Source organism: Aotus nancymaae, unplaced genomic scaffold, assembly GCF_030222135.1.
Source record: "Aotus nancymaae isolate 86718 unplaced genomic scaffold, 86718_ANA_hifiasm-v0.15.2.pri h1tg000108l, whole genome shotgun sequence".
Taxonomy (NCBI): Eukaryota; Metazoa; Chordata; class Mammalia; order Primates; family Aotidae; genus Aotus; species Aotus nancymaae.
The window spans coordinates 5971545-5994712 of NW_026988523.1; the positions used below are offsets into that span (position 1 = coordinate 5971545).

The 23168-nt window shown below is 40.2% G+C and overlaps 1 protein-coding gene across 2 annotated transcripts in view; it reads right to left on the bottom strand.

The window, feature by feature from the left end:
• Positions 1-10504: 10504 nt before the first annotated feature.
• Positions 10505-23168, bottom strand: part of TNFSF4 (TNF superfamily member 4) — a 233432-nt gene continuing 220768 nt past the window's right edge. For both annotated transcript variants that reach the window (XM_012444514.3, XM_012444515.2), the window contains 2 exons: positions 14681-14729; positions 10505-13609 (listed from right to left, as the gene is read on the bottom strand). In XM_012444514.3, the coding sequence (XP_012299937.2) occupies positions 13260-13609; positions 14681-14729 (399 nt within the window). In that variant the 3' untranslated portion in view covers positions 10505-13259. The remainder of the gene's footprint in view (positions 13610-14680; positions 14730-23168) is intronic.

Sequence of the window (23168 nt, forward strand, 5' to 3'; positions counted from 1 at the left end):
TCTCCCCCACCAAGGGATCACAACTCTTCACCAGCAAGGGAACAAAACAGGATGGAGAACGAATTTCACAAATTGACAGAAGCGGGCTTCAGAAGGTGGCTAATAACAAACTTCCCTTAGCTAAAGGAACATGTTCTAACCCAATGCAAAGAAACTAAAAACCTTGAAAAAGGGTTAGACGAAATGCTAACTAGAATAACCAGCTTAGAGAAGAACATAAACACCTTGATGGAGCTGAAAAACACAGTACAAGAACTTCACAAAGCATACACAAGTTTCAATAGCCAAATCGATCAAGCAGAAGAAAGGATCTCAGAGATTGAAGATCAACTCAATGAAATAAAAGGAGAAGGCAAAAAAAGAGTGAAAAGAAATGAACAAAGCCTCCAAGAAACATGGGATTATGTGAAAAGACCTAATCTATGTTTGATCAGTGTACCAGAAGATGATGAGAAGAATGAATCCAAGCTGCAAAACACTCTTCAGGATATTATCCAGGAGAACTTCCCTAACCTAGCAAGCCGGACCAACACTCAAATCCAGGAAATACAGAGAACACCACAAAGATATTCCTCAAGAAGAGCAACCCCAAGGCACAAAATCATCTGATTCACCACGGTTAAAATGAAGGAAAAAATACTAAGGGCAGCCAGAGACAAAGGTCAGGTAACGCACAAAGGGAAGCCCCTCAGACTCACAGCAGATCTCTCAACAGAAACCTTACAAACCAGAAGAGAGCAGGGGCCAATATTCAACGTTTTTAAAGAGAAAAACTTTCAACCCGCAAATTCATATCCAGTCAAAGTAAGCTTCATAAGTGAAAGAGAAATAAAATCCTTTACAAACAAGCAACTGCGGAGAGATTTTGTTGCCACCAGACTTGCCCTACAAGAGCTCCTGAAGGAAGCACTAAACACAGAAAGGAACAACCAGTACCAGCCACTCCAAAAATGTACCAAATGGTGAAGACCAACAACGCAATGAAGAAACTGTGCCAACCAAAGGGCAAAACAACCAGTAACAAAATGGTGATATAAAATTCACACGTAACAATATTATTGTTAAATGTAAAATTCAAGAACCATTGGTGTGCTGTATTCAGGAGACCCATCTCATGTGCAAAGACATGCCTAGACTCAAAATAAAGGAATGGAAGATTTACCAAGCAAATAGACAGCAAAAAAAAGCAGTGGTTGCAATCCTAGTCTCTGATAAAACGGACTTTAAACCAACAAAGATCAAAAGAGACAAGGGCATTACATAATGGTAAAAGGATCACTGCAACAAGAAAAGCTAACTATCCTAAATATATGTGCGCCCAATACAGGAGCACCCAGATATATAAAGCAAGGTCTTAACAACCTACAAAGAGACTTAGACTCCTGCACAATAATAGTGGGAGACTTTAACCCTCCACTGCCAATATTAGACAGATCAATGAGACAGAAAATCAACAAGGATATCCAGGACTTGAGTGCAGATCTGGACCAAGTGAACCTGCTGGACATCTACAGAAATCTCCACCCCAAATTCACAGAATATACATTGTTCTCAACATCACATTGTACTTACTCTAAAATCGACCACATAATTGGAAGTAAATCACTCCTCAGGAAATGCAAAAGAATAGAAATCATAACAAACAGTCGCTTAGACCACAGTGCAATCAAATTAGAACTCAGGATTAAGAAGATAACTCAAAACCACACAACTTCATGGAAACTGAACAACTGGCTCCTGAATGTCGACTGGATAAACAATGAAATGAAGGCAGAAAAAAAGATGTTCTTCAAAACCAAACAGAATGAAGACACAAAATAATCTCTGGGACACATTTAAAGCAGTGTCTAGAGGGAAATTTATAGCAATAAATGCCCACATGAGAAGTAAGGAAAGATCTAAAATTGACACCCTATCATCAAAATTAAAAGAACTAGAGGAACAAGATCAAAAAAACTCAAAAGTTAGCAGAAGACAATAAATAACTAAGATCAGAGCAGAACTGAAGGAGATAGAGACACAAAAAACCCTTCAAAAAAATGAATAAATCCAGGAGCTGACTTTTTGAAAAGATCAACAAAATAGACCACTAGCTAGACTAATAAAAAAGAAAAGAGAGAAGAATCAAATAGATGCAATAAAAAATGATAAAGGGGATATCACCACCAATTCCACAGAAATACAAACTGTCATCAGGGATTACTACAAACAACTCTATGAACACGAACCAGTAAATCTAAAGAAATGGATAAATTCCTGAACACTTCACTCTCCTAAGACTAAACCAGGAAGAAGCGGAAACCCTAAATAGACAATAAAAAGGGCTGAAGTTGAGGCAGCAGTTTATAGCCTACCAACCAAAAAAAAGTCCAGGTCCAGATGGGTTCACAGCTGAATTCTACCAGACATACAAAGAGGAGCTGGTACCATTCTTTCTGAAACTATTTCAAACAATACAAAACTAGGGAATCCTCCCTAACTGATTTTATGAGACCAACATCATCCTGATATCAAAATCTGGCAGAGACTCAACTAAAAAATAAAACTTCAGGCCAATATCCATGATGAACACAGATGCAAAAGTCTTCAATAAAATACTGGCAACCCGAAGGCAACAGCACATCAAAAAGCTTATTCATCACGATCAAGTAGGCTGCATCCCAGGGATGCAAGGCTGGTTCAATATACGCAAGTGTATAAATGTAATCCAACACATAAACAGAACCAAAGACAAAAACCATATGATTATCTCAATAGATGATGCAGAGAAGGCCTTTGACAAAATTCAACAGTGCTTTATGCCAAAAACACTCAATAGGTATTGATGGAAAGTATCACAAAATAATAAAAACTATTTATGACAAACCCACAGCCAATATCATACTGAATGGACAAAAACTGGAAATATTCTCTCTGAAAACTGGCACTAGACAAGGATGCCCTCTCTCACCACTCCTATTCAATATGGTATTGGAAGTTCTAGCCAGAGCTATTAGGCAAGAAAAAGAAATAAAGCATATCCAATTAGGAAAGGAGGAAGTCAAATTGTGTCTATTTGCAGATGACATAATTGTATATTTAGAAGACCCCATTGACCCTTGCCAACCCTTGCCAACAGTTCACAGAGATAGTTTCTTCCAATTTTCAGATCTTAACTTAAATATCATCTCCACAAAGAGACCTTGCCTCTTTCCAATTTCACGTAGATCACCCCATTTTTTCCTCATAGCATTCTGATTTTTTCTTTCAAATTATGTGTGTTCACTATTTCTTATTTCTACCTGTCTCTCAAAATAACAGTATTTTTGAATGAATGAACAAATTAATTCCTTTCTTTACCACCCATATGAACCAGTCCCCAAGTACTATTCATTTTTTATTCTTGATATATTTCAGATCCATTCATTTCTTCTCAGTCATCGGCATTCAGCTTCTTATCTGATATCCTGGCTTCTAGCTTCTCTCCACTCCAATTCATACTACCCACTATATTCAATGCTTGGTGAGAAGAAACTATTTCATATTTGTCTTTATATTTCTAGTACCTAGCACTGTACACACACAATACACACAGTAGAAATTCAGTAAGTGTCTGTGGATGAATGGATAAAGTATCATTAGTTATACAAGTAATGTAGTATAAAATCTACTGGCTCTGTCTCAGGTCTCCTTATGTTACAAATTGGCAACCTAGAAATGAAAATTCATAGATGAAATTACTTTAGACTTTCAAATGTCTGCCTTTTCAAAAACTAGTATTAATTTGACCACTAATAAAATGAGATGTATCCATACATGCAATAAGAATTGTTTATTACTTACCTAGAAAAAGTATGCTTGCATCAGTGTTCAAGAGTTTAAAATAGTATGAATATGATTAAAGGGATAGAAATAATAATTTTAAAATTAAAATAATTTGGTCTTTTATTAATGCTACTGATGCAACAGTATTTTGAAGTGCATCTAGGTAATGCATGTGTGTTAGGAATAGGATGAACAATAGATATAATAACAATAAGCATTTGGGAGAGCAAAAGGAAATCAAGATCAGATCATTTTTACTTCCCTAAGGAAACAGATGATCCCTAAGTGCCTAGCACAATGCCTGGCATATAGCAGAAGTAGAAGACATTTATGAGTGTTAATGGTTTTATAATAGTGAATGAGATTTTCATAAATTGAAAAGGCCATGTTGCTTTAAGGAATGATCATAGGATTGTAGAATGTTATATCTTGAAACTTATTATAAGGGGAGAATACAGATTGTCATATCTTAAAAATTACTAAAATGGTCTATGTCCTTGTTAGTAAATAGTTCATCCTAAATGAAATTGGAGCACTGGACTGAAATGACCTTTAGAGATTACTTTCTGCTAATATTTCTACAACTTTGGGTCTTCCTGTTAATTACTTTGTATTTTGTTGTTACTGTTTTTTTTTTTTTTTTTTTTTTTTTTAACCTCAAGCCTCAGAAACCAAAGAAGGTTAAGATTGTATAAATCAGGAGAAAAATCAGGTCTTATATCCATCACCAATAAAGTACGTGCATATATGAAGGTAAAATTATTTTCTCAACATTGGCAGGATTCTAGGGAAACCCAAATGCTAGAAGTCTGTGTTCACCTCCTAACATCCCTTTGTTCCCTTCCATAGTTAAGCCACAAGGATATGAACAAAGTTAATCAGTTCCATTGACCAAAACATTGACCAAAGCCTATTTTTAATCATGCCCCACGAGACAGTGGCACCAGATTTCTCAAGGCCTGCGGCATAATGGTAGGATACTCTGAGTGCTCAATCTCCTCTTCCTAAGGCAATTCCCTGTCTGAATGCTCCTCCAGTTGTTCCCCAGGCCCTCAGTTAGAACTAACGGACCTTACATTCCATGCCCTCAGAGTCACAATGGACCATCTGACCAGCACTGTAGGGGTGGAGGGAAGGGAAGGCATAAATAGGGTTCCTGTGCCAACTCTGCTAGGTAATAGTGACATTTACATTTTAACAACATCCTTCCATGCTTTGATCCCTGGGAGTGAATGAGTGGCTGTAACAGCTACAATGGCTAGTTAAGAGGTACGCTGTTAAGGCAGACTCCAAACCACCCACATACTCAGTAAGGAAGGCTCCTGCAGGAATAAAATTCCAAAGAGGTGCCAGAATATTGCTGGAACATATTTAAGAAATAAAAAATACATATATGAGGTGTTGAAATCCTCAGGGGTTACTTTTTAGTGCTCATAACATTCCATTTGATATTTTAAAATGCTACTGAAAACCACCCCAATATGGTCTTTATTTAAACATTCACCTCTGACCTTAACAAGCTCGAGCCTATCTTCTGCAAACAGTGTTATAGACTTGGTTCTTATGCTCTTACAACATTTCTTTTTCTTACTCTCTTCTGGTAAAAGTAATTCAAAGCTTTTGTTCAACTGATAGAAAACGTAAGATGTTTTTATGAATTGAGTCAAAATGAAAAATAGCATTGGTTAAAACTTGGGCTCTTTCCCTCAAATGATGACATTTTATCTTTAACCACCCATTAATTCTTATCTCCACCCATAACCACACACAAATTCCCCTCTTGGAAAATAAAACATGGTCAGATAAAGGCATACATTAATGAGTGCTACCATCATAGTGCAGACTCCTTGTACCCAGAATATAGCATACGAGTTCCTACTTCTGGGCCTTTGCACATACTTCTTCCCCTGATATTTTCTCCTTCATTTTTTCCAATCTAAATCCTGCAAGGCTCTTGCATTATGCTTCAATGATCTCTCCATCCTTAAACCCACATGATTGTGTTATGCATCTGGTACTTTCTGCTTTCTGAAGTAGATGAGTTTTGTAAATTATTATGTATTGACACCAACTATGTTCCAAGCAATATACTAGGTACTCTACAGGAATCATATCCTATAATCACAATAACCCAGAAGGTATTATTAACATCCCTCCTTAAACGGATAAGGAAAGTAAGTTCAGAATGATTTTTTTAATTGCCAAGGTTACCCATCTAGTGAATGGCAGAGCCAGGATTTAAAATTAGGCTCCCAACACCATGATCTTTCTATGAAACCCTGCTTATTAATTTTGCTCATTCCTTGAACTAATGTGTATCATCTTCTTAATCAGAGCAGAACTAAGGCAAGTAGACCTGGTGAGAGTTTACTACTACCATATAGAGGAGTGTTAATGAAGAGATTCAGTGAAGCCATAGTATACAGGTTCATGAGTAGGGACAGGGTAAAGGAGGAACGTGGGAAGACCCTGGGGCTTCTGGCTTCAGGAATGATTACAATGCCTTTACCCAACATCATGAACCAGACGGAGGGGCTTGCCAAGGAGAATAGAACTTTCTATTGTAAGTATACTGAGTAGAGGAGCCCATTACATCAGTACAGAGCTGTCCAGAGGCAGGGTAACAGTGGTTCAAAGTATGGTCTTAGGTGTCAACTACCCTTGATCTTGAATCTGAGCCCCACCACTTAGTAGCTGCATGCCTTTGGACAAGTTCACCTCTTAAAGTCTCAAGTTTTTACATGTAAAATAAGAATTATACCACTTACCTCAAAGAATTGTTGAGATAATAGAAATAATTTATATAAATGGCTAATATGATGCCTGGCATAGAGAGAGAACTCAGTAAATGTATTTTATTACTAATAACAGAAGTGAATACGACAAATGAGGCACTGGAGTAGAAGACATCTGGGCTGAAAAATGGTCTTACGTATTGCTGATGTGGGGGCAGGGATTGAAGGCATAAGAATCAATGCGATTGGCAAGGGTGTAGAGCGGAGACCATGACTCAAATGCCTTAGGGCCTTCAGCAGTGAGCTGGTGTAAGTGCATTTGCACATTGTGTGGGTGATGGGAACTCTTGGGAAATGGAGAGCATGAAGTCTCCTTTAGAGGGAAGCTGCCACTCTGTTTGAGAAGGTTGCTGCCATGGCAAAATTGGGCCCAGCATCACCAGATCTCCTATTTCTGCTTTTGGTTTTGTTTTCAGAAAAGGCCAGAAATTTCCTGATGTTTAAATGTCATCATCTACTAAATTCAACTTAACAAACAGATGAAACACATACATAGGCTGGACTGTGGCTTACTGGCTACCAGAAGGCAGTTTCTGATATAGAGAAAGAACAGGGCTGAGAGTAGAGCCCTGAAGAACACCAGCATTAAAGGGGTGGGCAGAGAAAGAGGAGGGGTGATGAAGACCAAGAAAGGTGGAGAACAGAGAAAGAAAGAGAAGTCCAGAAGAGGGTGAGGTTAAAGAAGCCAGGGAATAGAAGTGTTTTAGGGAGGAGAGGGTCATCAGCACCATCAAAAATAGCACAGGGATCACTGTGGCCAGACTGTGCCACACAAACCCATTAATAGTTGTGACCTTTTACTGAGACAGCAGATGTGATTACTACTAAGGAGAGAAGACATAAGAAATCAGCCAAGGTTACAAATGAGGTTCTGAGAAAAAGAAAAACAGTGCATGGTAGAACTCTTATTTAAATCAGTCTCTCGAACCATGAAGCGGGACCCTAAGAACTTCCAGTGAGCATCTTTCCAAAAGCAAAGATGGGCTTTGCCAGCTCAGCCATCCCTCAGATGTGTCTCTGATGGCTAAAACGAGGCAAGTAGGAAGCCGGAAAGTTTGCCCCATCCTCCCCTCCTCAGGGGATGAGCTAATCAGAACATGGAGAAGAGAAGGATAAATGAACACTCCATTAGTGAATTCGGAGATCTTTTATTTGTTTTCATGTAAACAGCAATATTACTATTAGCTATACTGTTAATATCAATATTAATACTGAGAGCCAAGAAAGCACTAAACACAAAAATATGGCTTAAAGTAGGGGGCCTGCCCAGTAAACTTAAGAACATAATATGATTTGGATTAGGATTGGAATCCCGTAAGCATTCTCTAAACAGAAAATCTCTAAGTAGCAATTGATAACTGCTCTTGAAGGACTCACCAAGATGGCTGAGGGAAGAAGTAAGCTTGTCCAGAAAAAACTAATTCAACATAGAAAAGGAGAAGGCTACACTCCTTGACTCACAGCAACCAGAGCATAGAGATTTAATATGTGCATTCAGAGCTACCACTATAAGCATAAGATTCTAAGCTGTTAAGACATTTAACATTCCTCTCATTTAACAAGAAAGAAAAGCAAGACCAGAAATGGGAAATGATTTTCCCAAAGTTACTTGGCTAGTTAGTGGCTGAGTCAAATTTAAAACTCTGATCTCCTGACTTTTCACTCAATTCTCTTTCCACAACACTCTGCCATGTATATAAGAGGGTTAATTCTCCCTGTGAAGGACATGACTTAAAAGGACTGAGACACACACACATATTCTTGATGGAAGGAAGGTGGAGTAAGGCTGGTGCACAGCAGAAATATCCCTGTGTGGTTGAAGAGGCCAACATGGGAAGAGCAGGCCAGGTGCACCCAAAGGGAGTGGGCACCTATGAGAGGGGACCATGACATCAAAGACAAACAACGCACACAACAATTATACTTAGGTCTGGCATGTGCACTGCATATCCATGAGAAATATAGACAACAATTCCAAACTTAAAAAAATGAAATGTGTTTTCTTAAATATATATATTTTTAATTTATTTACTTTAGGTGCATACTATATCTGGCATTTCTCCCCATGTTATCCCCCCCTACCCTACCCTCCTTCCCCATCCTCCGCTGTCTCTCCCCTACCCCCGCCAACTACCCCCAGTGTGTGATGCTCCTCTCCCTGAGTCCACGTGTTCTTGTTGTTCAACACCCACCTATGACTGAGAACATATGGTGTTTGGCTTTTTGTTCTTGTGTCAGTTTGCTGAGAATGATGGTTTCCAGATTCATCCATGTGCCTACAAAGGACACAAACTCATCATTTTTCATCTGCATAGTATTCCATGGTGTATATGTGCCATATTTTCTTTGTCCAGTCTATCATTGATGGGCATTTGGGTTGGTTCCAGGTCTTTGCTATTTTACACAGGGCTGCAATGAACATATGTGTGCATGTGTCTTTATAGTAGAACGATTTATAGTTCTTTGGGTATATACCCAGAAATGGGATTGCTGGGTCAAATGGAATTTCTATTTCTAGGTCCTTGAGAAATCACCACACTGTCTTCCACAATGGTTGAACTAATTTACACTCCCACCAGCTGTGTAAGAGTGTTCCTATTTCTCCACATCCTCTCTAGCATCTGTTGTCTCCAGATTTTTTAATGATAGCCATTCTAACTGGCGTGAGATGATATCTCAGTGTGGCTTTGATTTGCATTTCTCTAATGACCACTGATCATGAGCATTTTTTCATATGTTTGTTGGCCTCATATATGTCTTCTTTCGAAAAGTGTCTGTTCATATCCTTCACCCACTTTTGAATGGGGTTGTTTTTTTCTTGTAAATCTGTTTTAGTTCTTTGTAGATTCTGGATATTAGCCCTTTGTCAGATGGGTAGATCGCAAAAATTTTTTCCCATTCTGCTGGTTGCCGATTCACTCTAAAGATTGTTTCTTTTGCTGTACAGAAGCTCTGGAGTTTAATTAGATCCCATTTGTCTATCTTGGCTTTTATTACCATTGCTTTTGGTGTTTTGGCCATGAAGTCCTTGCCTATGCCTACGTCCTGGATGGTTTTGCCTACGTTTTCTTCTAGTGTTTTTATGGCGTTAGGTCTTATGTTTAAATCTTTAATCCATCTGGAGTTAGTTTTAGTGTAAGGTGACAGGAAGGGGTCCAGTTTTTGCTTTCTGCACATTGCTAGCCAGTTTTCCCAACACCATTTATTAAACATGGAGTCCTTTCCCCATTGCTTGTTTTTGCCAGGTTTGTCAAAGATCAGATGGTTGTAAATGTGTGGTGTTTCTTCTGGGGTCTCTGTTCTGTTCCACTGGTCTATGTCTCTGTTTTGGTACCAGTACCATGCTGTTTTGATTACTGTAGCCTTGTAGTATCGTTTGAAGTCCGGCAGTGTGATGGCTCCGACTTTGTTCTTTTTGCTTAGGATTGTCTTGGCTATGCAGGGTCTTTTGTGATTCCATATGAAATTTAAAGTGGTTTTTTTCCAGTTCTGTGAAGAAGGTCCTTGGTAGTTGATGGGGATAGCATTGAATCTATAGATTACTTTGGGTATTATGGCCATTTTCATGATATTGATTCTTCCTAACCATGAGCATGGAATGTTTCTCCATCTGTTTGTGTCCTCTCTTATTTCCTTGAGCAGTGAGTTGTAGTTCTCCTTGAAGAGGTCCTTTATTCCTAGGTGTTTTATTTTCTTTGTAGCAATTTGAATGGGAGTTTGCTCTTGATTTGGCTCTCTGTTTGTCTGTTATTGGTATATAGGAATGCTTGTGATTTCTGCACATTGATTTTGTGTCCTGAGACTTTGCTGAAGTTGCTTATCAGTTTGAGAAGATTTTGGGCTGAGACAATGGGGTCTTCTAGATACACAATCGTGTTATCTGCAAATACAGTTTGACTTCCTCCTTTCCTAATTGAATACCCTTTATTTCTTTTTCTTGCCTGACTGCTCTGGCTAGAACTTCCAATACTATGTTGAATAGGAGTGGTGAGAGAGGGCATCCTTGTCTAGTGCCTGATTTCAAAGGTAATGCTTCCAGCTTTTGCCCGTTCAGTATGATATTGGCTGTAGGTTTCTCATATATAGCTTTTATCATTTTATGATATGTTCCATCAATACCTACTTTACTGAAGAGTTTTCAGCATGAAGTGCTGTTGAATTTTATCGAAGGCCTTCTCTGCATCTATTGAGATAATCATGTGGTTTTTGTCTTTGGTTCCGTTTCTGTGATGGATTACATTTATGGATTTGCGTATGTTGAACCAGCCTTGCATCCCCGGGATGAAGCCTACTTGCTCATGATGGATAAGCTTCTTGATGTGCTGTTGCAATCTGTTTGCCAGTATTTTATTGAAGCTTTTGGCGTCGATGTTCATCATGGATATTGGCCTGAAGTTTTCTTTTCTTGTTGAGTCTCTGCCTGGTTTTGGTATCAGGATGATGTTGGTCTCATAAAATGAGTTAGGGAGGATTCCCTCCTTTTGTATTGTTTGATACAGTTTCAGAAGGAATGGAACCAGCTCCTCTTTGTACATCTGGTAGAATTTGGCTGTGAACCCGTCTGGACTTGGACTTTTTTGGTTGGTAGGCTATTGATTGCTGCCTCTACTTCAGCCCTTGTTACTGGTCTATTCAGAGTTTCAACTTTCTCCTGGTTTAGTCTCGGTAGAGTACAAGTGTCTAGGAATTTATCCATTTCTTCCTGGTTTATATGAGTAGAGCTGTTTGTAGTAATCTCTGACGTTTTCTTAAATATTACCTATAGTCATAAACATTTACTTTTCCAGATATCACTCACTAAGTAACTGCAATTATGCAGAACATTGTCAATAACAAAAAGTGAACTACACACACATACACACACAAATCTTCTGAATAGTGAAGACAGGTATCACTGAATATCTGTCTCAGAACGATTCTTGTGTATATAAGTATTTGGCCCAGTGCCTGGGCCACAGTAGGCCCTCCATAAATGTTTAGCTATGATTATGATTCTGTGAGTGTCTTGGCAGCCACTCAGAAATTGATTACTCTTAGTTTACATACAATTTCTTCTATTTAGTATTTTTATTTACCTTCCTTCATAACAGATTAAAATAGAGGAATGGGAATATAGTTGAAGATAGACACTTAAGAGGAAATAAAAGACTGGTATCAAACACACAGGAAAAAAATCCAACTGAGACCATTTAGTGTAAGGGCAAACAGCCCTCCATCTTTCCGGAGATTCTGGAGATAATTGTAGCACAGTACAATTCCTTGATAACACAGAATCATCCAGAAAGATTCTATGATCTGTTATGTCCTCTATTTAAAGTGTCAAGGAAACATTGCTACAATTTAAAAATATATATTGCAAAAATTTTTTATAAAATTTTGGCACAGAGAAGTAACCAATCATCTGGAAACTTGACATGAAAAATCATATTATCCACAGCGCCATGAGCATGACACATTATATCAAGAGGACATTTCAACTAAACATAAGGGGATCCTATTCCGTTGAAGATCCTATTCCATTGGCATTGGCTGATTATAGATCCTTTTAGTTTCAATTATCAGTGTGAGACTATGATCTATGGTATTTCTAGACAGAGATCATTATTTTTCATAAGGCACAATAACTTCTTTGGGCTATTTGACATCAAATTGAATTTGATAATAGGATTGCCTCATTTCTTGAAACCAGCAATGTGCATGTGTGTATAACACATGGAGCTGAGTGTGTATCTCAGCATAGGGAGGAGGATGAGCATGTGTTGCTTTGCCTGTCTGTGGCAAAGAATGTGTTTTCCTCCCCAGACTATTAAAATCCTTACTAACTTTTACCCTGAGAGGTCCAGTTCCCTGCTATCCTGTACAGTAAAGCTAACCCTTTACAATAAATTATCTTACTCTCCCTGTATAGAAGAAAATCTTAAGTCACTGATTAAGTGACTTTTCATAGCATCACATCCCCAGATAGTTCTTCAAAGAGAAATTTCTATTAACTATGTCTGGAGGCTGGGAAAGCAAAATGGTAAAGAACAAAAAGCACATGATATTTCTTAGACAGACGGCTCTCTTCAAGTCCTGATTTTTCACAAGCTGATTCTTCTTTTGAACCCCCACCAAATGAGAAAGTTGTTTATATTTAGGCAGCATGCAAACTGCAACCAATTTAACCTTGGAGAGGCCACTTCGGCTTCCAGGGGTTGGTTCACACCACCTTTGGCAGATTCATAACCCCGCTCCTTCACTCCTTGCTCCTCTTCATTTTGGTCATGCCCCACACATGTCAAATTTCCAGCAAATGGTAATCAGGTGCCGTTTTCAATAAGTTTATTATGACAATTGCCTGACCAATAGAAACAATGCATCTTGAAGAAGAGGCATCTATTTTTCCTTTCTCACAAAGGTGCCTAGTAGGCTCAAGGCAATCTTGGGGTGTGAGGGCTAGGCAGTTTAGGAAATATAAGGATAAATAAGATGAAGTGGTATATAAAATAAATTTTAAATATCCCTGAGGGGTGGGGGCAGTAGGGCCAGGATCTGCTTCTTGTCACATCCCACATGGCTGAGCTGGGAGGCTCCTTCACTTGCAATGAAGAATCCGTGTCCTGTCCACCCCCAAGTTGGTGTTCGTGCTGGTGCCTGGTTTTAGACGTTGCCGTCAGCCCCTCAGGGGACGCAGTATTCACCAGGATTTTGATGGATAAGAATCAGTTCTCCACCATTCACATAGAAGTCATCCGGGGAGGTACTGTCAGTGGTCACATTCAAGTAGATTTTGTCTTTGTAAGTCAGAGAGGCCACCATCAAGGAGTTGACAGACCTGACCTTTTTCAGTTGGAAGAGGGGCTCCTCATGCTCCTGGTAATGCAGGCTGATGCTGATGTTCTGGGAGAAGTAGCCCTTCAGGGAGATGAGATAAAACCCATCACAGTTGATGACAATTGAGTTGTTTTGCACCTTCATCATTTCATCCTCCTTTTGGGTTATAAGGATGAAACCTTTCTCCTTCTTATATTCTAGGGAGGATAGAGAAATTTTTTAAATTAATTCCTAAGCATAGTACTGGGTAACAACTTTCCAATACATCTGGAATCAGATGAAGAGAAAGTGATAGGGAGAGATTTTGAAAAGAGTAAAAGCAGTGAGCTGAGATCACGCCACTGCACTCCAGCCTGGGTAACAGAGTGAGACTGTCTCAAAAAAAAAGAAAAACGAAAGAGTAAAGGCAAGAGAGCACTGTGTTTACCTGTGAGGTGGAATCTGCTTTACCTGTGGAATGGAAGAAAAGGCTATGCTAACACTAGTAGCCAAGAGAGTCTCAGATGGGGCTGAGATATTAGAGAAATTATCACAAAACACCTATGGCAGGAAAGGTGGCTTTGGGGTTTTCCTAATTTTTCAGAACAGGGATGGATTGGCAACTTCAGTGCCTCCTTTCTTACGCAGTGGATAAACTATGAGCAAAGGGTGGCTGTGGTACCCTATGCCTCGGCCCTGCACGCCACCCATAATGCCTCGGCCCTGCACACCACCCATAATGCCTCGGCCCTGCACGCCACCCATAATGCCTCGGCCCTGCACGCCACCCATAATGCCTCGGCCCTGCACGCCACCCATACTTTGAAGCTTGACTCAAAGCCATTGTTTTCAACTCTTTCCTATTCTGTCTCCATCTCACCATGAAATGCAAATTTTCCACATGCCCCAGGCATCGGACCTATCCACAGCAGTTACGAATGGCCTTTGCCAGCAGTCGCTTAAGCTTAATAACGCAGCTGTGCACAGCCTACCTGTGGATTCAGGATGGGCTCCCAAAGCTGCAGGTGGAAGAGGCACAGACTTGCTTCTCTTCTCTACCTCCTATTGCTAGTTTTTCCTGAAAGGTACTTTGAGAAAAGTCACTGCCACAGGAGAAAGAAGAGGAGGAAGAGGAGTAGGAGGCAGTGATAGGTTTGGTGGTTTTGTGCAGGGCCATTCCAAGTGCAAGCCAAAAATCCTGAATTCCTTTTATTTCCGTATTAGCACTAATATCATCCTCAATAGCCGAGTAATTGATATGAATCAATTAAACTTTTGACAATACTTACCAGTAAATTGTACTTTGATACTTTGAATTCGAGGATACTGATGTGGTACCTGAGGGAGAAAGAAACATATTTATAGGAAAAAAATCATGAACCAATGAAATTCACAAGTCATATTCAATGGAACAGCAAAGCAGAAAAGCAGTAGCCTGTAGAGAAAAAAAAACAACAGAAGATTTGACTTTTTTTCTTGAGTCAGGCTCTCACTCTTACACCCAGGATGGAGTGCAGTGACACAATCACGACTCACTGCAGCCTCGACCTCCCTGGGCTCAGTGATCCTCCCACCTCAGCCTCCGGTGTGGCTGGGACTCTAGGCACGCACCACCACACCTGGTTAATTTTTGTATTTTGGGGGGTATAGATGGGTTTTTGCCATGTTGCCCAGGCTGGTCTCAAACTTCCGACAGCAAGCAATCCTGTCACCCAGCCTCCTGAAGTGCTGGGATTATAGGCATGAGCACCATGCCTAGCCCTGACTTTTTCTATGAAAATTGGACCTAGACTTTAACCTGCCTCTTGCTTTCCCATAACATCTCCAGATGAATTAGGAGGATTGTGCTCTTTTTTGCAAGTGTCTGAGATCCTTCCTTATTTCTGCCAGACTTCTTTGGTATACTGTTGTTTTGTCTCACTGTGTCCCCATTTCCCATTTTGTATGACATCATAGCATTATACTCAGAATTTGAACTATGTCAGTACTCAATTGCAAAAGAAGAAGTAAAACGGTGAAGAAAGGAAGCCTGATAGATAAAATGCTTATAGTACTTTTGTGGTTAAAAGAACAAAGAAGCTCAATATGAAGCCAACTCCAAGATCTATTAAGTAAAAAGAAGTGGCAGGGGCAAAATTATACATATATAGTATAATGCCATTTGTGTTAAATAATAATAATAATAGCTATATGGGCACTAAAAGAATATATATTAATGTATCTGAAAGAATACACAAGACATTAGTTGCAAATGTTGTCCCTGGGGAAAAAAATTGGAAGCCTGAAGTCAGGAGTAAGATTAACCTTTACTTTTCATGGTCTGCTTTTTTTAAAAAAAATTGTGCCATATGTTTGTATTACCTACTAAAAAAGAAAATAGAAAAAAGTGTCTGCTGGGCACAGTGGCTCATGCCTGTAATCCCAGCACTTTGGGAGCCCAAGGCTGGTGGATCAGCTGAGGTCAGGAGTTCGAGACCAGCCTGGCCAACGCGGTGAAACCCCATCGCTACTACTAATAAAAAATTATCTGGGCATGGTGGTGCATGCCTATAATCCCAGCTACTTGAGAAGCTGAGGCAAGAGAATCACTGAAACCTAGGAGGCAGAGGTTGTGGTAAGTCAAGATCGCACCACTGTACTCCAGCCTGGGTGACAGAGCAAGCGAGATTCCATCTAAAAAAAAAAGTGTCTATTATGCCTGCCAAGAACAACAATTCTTCCCACAAGGTTATTTTGGCATGACGTTCTAATCAAAGATGTGGAGAGGGATTTGTTTTCATGCCCTGGGTAGTGGAATTCCTGCTTCCCACTCTCCTGGCACACTGGTAGCTGCAGTCAAGAATGTTCCACTGGTACCTGCCCACACAGATAAGGAATTCCCTATTATTTCTATTATAAGTATGATGACAAGCCTTACCAAGCTAAAACCAACAGGCAGCGTAGGAAGAAGGGAGAGTCGTTCTGAGCCCTGCCAGGGACTGGGCTGCAGGAGCAATGAGTTCAATGTGCTGAGCACATGGAGAGAGGTGCTGATGGGCAGAAGCAGGAGTCTTTAGCTCTCTCCCCTCTGTGTACTGTTCATGGCGTGGTGGCCAATTAGTGTTCTTTGTGCTCAAGAGCAAGGCTCTGGAAGAAGACCTGTCAAAAGGCAAATTATCCTACCACCATAGTTCCCTGGGTAAGTAAATGTCTCCACTGCTCTCTGGGCTAGTTGGTGCCTGCATGAATTGCCACTTGCTAAAGTCAGAAAGAAGCCATCTGTGGAGTAGCGCGAACGTCACAGGGCTCAGCGTGCAGCGACAGAGTGCTAATGCCAGGCAGGCACTGTGCCAACGTACGCAAGTGTCATAGTCTCCTTAGACAGCAGCTTCTCATCTTTAAAAGTCACTAGAAGATCAGAGGCATTCATTTCAGCACCAGCTTTCCATGATTTAGATTTTAAAAGCTGTGGCTTTAAGTCTAATTTAATAAAAGAGAAAAAACATAAAGCTTCCTCATTCCCAAATTTACTTTCACTTCCTGATCTAAAAGCCCTTGTGATGTGATTATTTTGACGGACTTTACAAAGCTCCAAAAATATCCTGCAGATTAAAGAATGTTCCAGCTTTTTGAAGGGCCCTGATGAAGTAAGGGTGATGATAGTGACCAGACATGCCCTGGGACCATGATGCTGACAGGCAGTGAGTGAGCAAAGTGCATGTGACTTCCTCCGGGTTGGAGTCTGGACTTCCAGTAGATCAACCTGGAGGAAGCTGATCTACTGGAACTCCAGACTCAGGCATCCTGTTCCTTCTCCTGAAGGTCACATAGGGGTAGAAGTTTGCATACCCTCAGAAATCTCTTACTAACATCGATACCATCAAGTTTAAGCGATGTTGTGAAGTAGAAAAGGATGGTTCTTCCTCTTGCTCATTGGCCTTCCAACCATCTTCCCCCTTATCCTCCATACCCAGTGACCTCCTGCTGACTATCCCAGTGCCCAAGTGAAAGCACTGAAGAGCCTGGCTCCAACCTCATTGTCAAGCTTTATTGCCACATATATCCTTTCTATGTCTGTCTGATGATCTAGCCAACTATTTGTTCTGATCTCCTTGCACTTGGATAGAGAGCCTGGTAGGATGGCACAACGAGCATAGACTTTGGAGTCAGATTTAGTTCAAACTGTGACTTCTTTGGAAAAGTTATACCATTTCTTAGCTTTAGCCTTTATGCATGTGAAAATAAGACATAATTGTGTTATTGGAACGTTCCAGAAGAGGAACATCAAGTTTAGATAGGATAACTTCAAGCATCCAACAGTTTGCCAGCACATGGTACATGGTAAGCATTTGAAAAATGTATGTCGGATGCAGTGGCTCACGTCTGTAATCCCAGCATTTTGGGAGGCCAAGGCAGGTGGGTCACATGAGGTCAGGAGTTCAAGACCAGCCTGCCCAACATGGCAAAATCTCATCTCTACAAAAAATGCAAAAATTGGCGAGATGTGGTGGCATGCACCTGTAGTCTTAGCCACTCGGGAGGTTGAGGCACAAGAATCGTTTGAACACAGGAAACAGAGGTTGAAGTGAGCCAAGATCACACCACTGCCTCTAGCATGTCACCCCATCTATCTCTGCTCATCAAAATCTTACCACCGTTTAGGCCTAAATCAAATCCTTGAGTTTCAGTTTCTGTAGTCCCATGCAAGTATTTAAAGTCACTCATTCATGCAAATGTTTAGAGTAGCTTTGTTCATAATTGTCAAAACTTGGAAGCAGCCAAAATGTCCTTCAGTAGGAGAATGGACAAATAAACTGATACAACCATACAATGGCACGTTATTCCGCACTAAAACGAAATGAACTATCAAGTTATGAAAAGACATGGAGGAATCTTAAATGCATAATTATATAAGAGAAGCCAATCTGAAAATGGTATATACTGAATGACCTAACTATATGACGTTCTGGAAAAAGCAAAACTATGGAGACTTAAAAGATCAGTGGGTACCAGGGGTTAGAAAAAGAGAGGGAAGGAATAAATAGCTAGAGAACAGGGTATTGTTATGGTAGTGAAAGTATCCTGTATGATTCTATAACCATGAATACATTCCATTATACACTTGTCAAACACTGTATATACAGAATGTACAACACTGACAGTTAACCCCAATATTAAAACAAAATCACTCTATTGACTTACGAAATGCCAGTGAATAAAAGTCTTATCTCTTCTATTCAAGACTACTTAGCTGTGTAACCTTGGGTAAATTGCATTTAATTGCTGATTTTTGGAGATAGTAAAAATCTATATATGGTAAAGTTTGAATGAAATAATGTATACCAGTGATCAGGACCTGGCATGGAATAAGAAGTTAATAAACATTAGCAATTACTCATGGTTGCACATGGAAAACAAAAACCATGTCATGTTCATAATTTTTTTTTTTTTTTTGAGACGGAGTTTCGCTCTTGTTACCCAGGCTGGAGTGCAATGGTGCGATCTCGGCTCACCGCAACCTCCGCCTCCTGGGTTCAGGCAATTCTCCTGCCTCAGCCTCCCAAGTAGCTGGGATTACAGGCACGCACCACCATGCCCAGCTAATTTTTTGTATTTTTAGTAGAGACAGGGTTTTACCATCTTGACCAGGATGGTCTTGATCTCTTGACCTCATGATCCACCCGCCTCGGCCTCCCAAAGTGCTGGGATTACAGGCATGTTCATAATTTATTCTACATAATGCTATATAAACTTTATCACAACAGAATGAAGAAATGAATTAAAGAAACAAAACGAAGACTAACAAAGTCATCATATCAGTGCCCTGACTCTCTGTAGCTCAGAGAAACAATAAAAAAGAATTTGGGCTTCATGAGAAAGATTGACTGACAGAAAACAATCAATCAGAAGACATTTGGTGAAACCCCACACACAGACTTAGTGTTCTGTTTATCAAGAAAAGCAAAATACCCAGATCGCCACATACTCAAAGAAAACAGAAAATATCAAAGGGCCTGGGGGCTTCCATCTAAGAAGAGTCTATAGAATAAAGCTTTTTCAGTCTGGAAGGTCTGAAGAGTCCACACCATACTCAAGGATGAAATGCAAATACCCATAAGTATCCATGCCAGAATTGAAGTATAGCCCTGAATTTTGAATGAAATGGTCTTAGAAGCATGAAAAAATGCAAAAGAAGTCATATTCTAGTTGAACATTTTATTCTGTGGATGAAGAAATTGAGACCCACAGAAATGAAGAGATTTGATCCATGCCCTTCAGTTTCAGTATAATTTTTATTATACCACACAAGTATCATTTTTTCCCATGCAAATATGAAGGAAACACTTCTATGACGATTTTGTTAACATTCCATTCCTTGTGTCCACTTTAATAACAATCTTAGAGAAAAGAAGACGTTGCCATGCAGATGACTGGCAGTGGCCTCACCATGAGAAAGAATAGGAAGAGCCCACACTCCAGGCTTCCCTCTTGGGTTTCAGGGCTCCCATAAGTGAAGCAAAAAAAAAAAAAATAGGAACAATCAAGAACCCACTTGGCAAATATGGGCTACTTGACCAAAAGACTGAATAATGTAATGTACAAGCGTCATCTCTGGGAGCAGCTGATGATGCAACAGGAAGGTTCCCAGCCCAATGGTTCTTAAACTCTAAATGTGTATTAGAATCACCACGGAAATATGCTGCTGCTGCTGCTGCTATTAAGTGCAAAGGGTCAGATTATTCACAAAGACTCTAATTCAAAAGGTCTGGGTGGACCCAGGAATCTTCATTTTCACAAATATCCAAGGTTCAGATTTAAAAATCTCTACAGTTAACAAGGAACTTCCAAAAGTCTAAATCCAGAGAATTTATCTTCAACCATGCCCTGTGCAAAAAGTATGCCTGTCCCAAAGCTGGTGCTCAAGAAATTTTTTCTCTGCTGTAAGTGTTATTCAGTAGTTGAATGAATAATATGCTTGTCATATTATTTGGTAGTTTGGTTAAAAATGGCATCAACAATTATTAGGTACCTGCTATGCAGCAGTTATTACACTCAACTCTTGGAACACAGAGAGACAGAACATACAATCCTTACTTTTGATGAACTTCTATGGCAGCTGAGAAAATAGTCCCTATACATAAAACCTTTCGTAAATATCTACACGCAATGTAAGTCATAAAGTTTCAAAGAACAGACAAATCATTGTAGGCTTTGACAGCACTAGTTGGAAAGACCTGGAGTTAGGCCTTGAAAGAGAAAACCCAAATAAGCAAAAGACATTATATAATTATTAATAGTTGGAGGAAAGATCTACAAATGAGGCCAACCTTTGTGCGTTCAAGAAAAAGGCCCTGGTGTGGTAGCTCACACCTGTAATCCCAGCACTTTGGGAGGTCAAAGCAGGCTAATTGCTTGCACTCAGGAGTCCAAGACCAGCCTGGACCTGTGAAACCCCATCATCTCTACAAAAAAATTAAAAATAGCTTGGCATAGGGGTACACCCCTGTGGTCCCAGCTCAGGAAGCTAAGGGGGGAAGATTGCCTGAGCCCAGGAGATTGAGGCTGCAGAGCGCCATGATCATGCCACTGCATGACAGAGTGAGACCCTGTCTCAGAATAAATAAAACCTTACTGAGCACTTACAATATGCTATGCACTGTTTCAAATGTATTACCCCATTTGCTGCTCAAAGTAACATTATGAAGCAGAAATAATAATTACCCATGTTTTACAGATAGATAGGAAAATGAAAATTAGTGCTGTTAAGAACTTGCTCAGGAATAAATATGTATTCGAGTTCAGTTGAATCCCAAGTTCATGATAATATCCCTTCTCTTTATCCTACACTATTGTAAAAGTGAAGAACACTGAAAAAACGCATTTATCTGAGGGTCCTAAATTAATCTGCATTATTTTCATCATCAATACTGAATAAGAATATTAATTTTTGAATAGTTGTCAAAATACACAAATATATATCAAAATATTCAGAAATTCTCCCCTAGAAAGAGCTCCTCAACCAATCCTGCCGGGTTGTCTATGTAGTTCAGGTTGCCAAAATCATTAGTTCAGCTCTGATTAGATGAAACTGTCCTGGCAATTAGCTGCAGGCCCATGAACAAGTACAAAGTAGGCCCCTAGTGCAGGTGCAGCAAAGAAGAGTCAGAATTTGGTTCTTTCTCTCCTTCGGCGCTCTTAGCCCTGGGTTGTCCAAGAACACAGGTGAAAAGTGTCTGATATCTGGCGTTTAGTCAGAGCCTGTGCTGTGTTCCCAAGAAAGTGACACTTGTTTCAAGAGCTCATCTTTGGAGAGTGTGTACCTCTAATTCTGACTCACTAGGATGTGGCATGGGGCTGTCAACCTTAAACTCATTTGACATTTGTCCTGGTGAAGGGTATCTGTGGCAGGAGCAAATGATACTCGCCAAGTATGAAACCAGGAAGTGGGCTCTGCACTCACTATGTGGGCCTTGACATTCCTCACTTGGTACAAGGCCGCAATGTCAAGGTCTTGGTGGAGGGCGGCAGTGGGACGTGGGCTAGTGGGGAGTGGTGGAAACAGATCTGGGGTGGGGGCTCCCCAGTTCACCAAACCACCGCCACTGGACATGAACCTCTCCTCCCTGCACCTTGGGCTTCATGCCAGCCAGAAAAGATCTGAGAGATCATGAAAGCATGGCCTCACAAGCTCTCGGGGTGTGTCTCAAGGGGCCTCAGAAGAGGAAGAGAGAATTTTTCACACTTAGCCACCGCAGTAGACTGAGAGGATAGATCCTCATCTGACAGACATGGTCTATGCTCAGTGGAAGCAGCCCTCTTACAAAAAGATGAGCCCCGACTTCTAATCAGGGAGGTTCAGAATGCCACCCAGAGAGAGGAGCAGGAAGAATGGGAAAAACTGGTTCTTTGGTCAAGGAGTTTCCCATATTCAGAAAGACTTATCCCAAAAGTTAAATTTCTCAGAGACAAAGATGTGTGGCTTTGAAAACCTTGTTGAATAAAGAGTTTATTGGGACTTAATGAACATAAAGAAAAGCCATTGTAACTGTCATCCAAAGCCTTCTCTTTCTCCATGCCCAACCCTTACCATCTCTGCCAGCATATGTTCCCAGTCATCTCTCTCTTAACCTCCACCTTCCTCCCCACTATATATCCTGGGTGATATCCTAAGAGCCTCCTCTCTCTCTAACCACTTTTCCCGAAGAGAAGCCTCCCTCATCTCTGTTTCAGAGAGAACATGAACTGTGGTTTTATTGCCCCTAATACAATTAGCAATTGACAGATTCCTGAGAGAAATATCCTATATTTAGATAAACAATCAAATCAACCAGAAGCATCCATGTGACATGAAATTATGTGACTGACCTACTGCACCAACTCTTCATATCCTCAGAGGGAAGATTTTCTTATATCTTGGTTCCCCTTCCCACATACAACTGAGGAAGCCCTCAGAGTACACGGACAGGGATTTACTAAAACGTTTCTGAGAACTCCTGTCCCCACCTCAGTGACTGGTAAGTCTCTACTATAATATCCTCACATCAACTTAGTCTCTAAGCAACTGGAAGGGTAGGTTTACAAGATACCCAGTGCATTATCATACCTCCTACCATGTCTCCAACACAATGGCACTTAGTAAATAAATGTTGAACTAAGGTGGCACTTAGCCCCTCAGGACATGCCTGGACCTTCATTGGCTACAAGATCACATCATATCTGACACTGGCTCTAGTCAACACCATACATTACTTAAGGTTTTGGAAATTGGCCTATTCTAGTCAGAATAGCCACTATTAA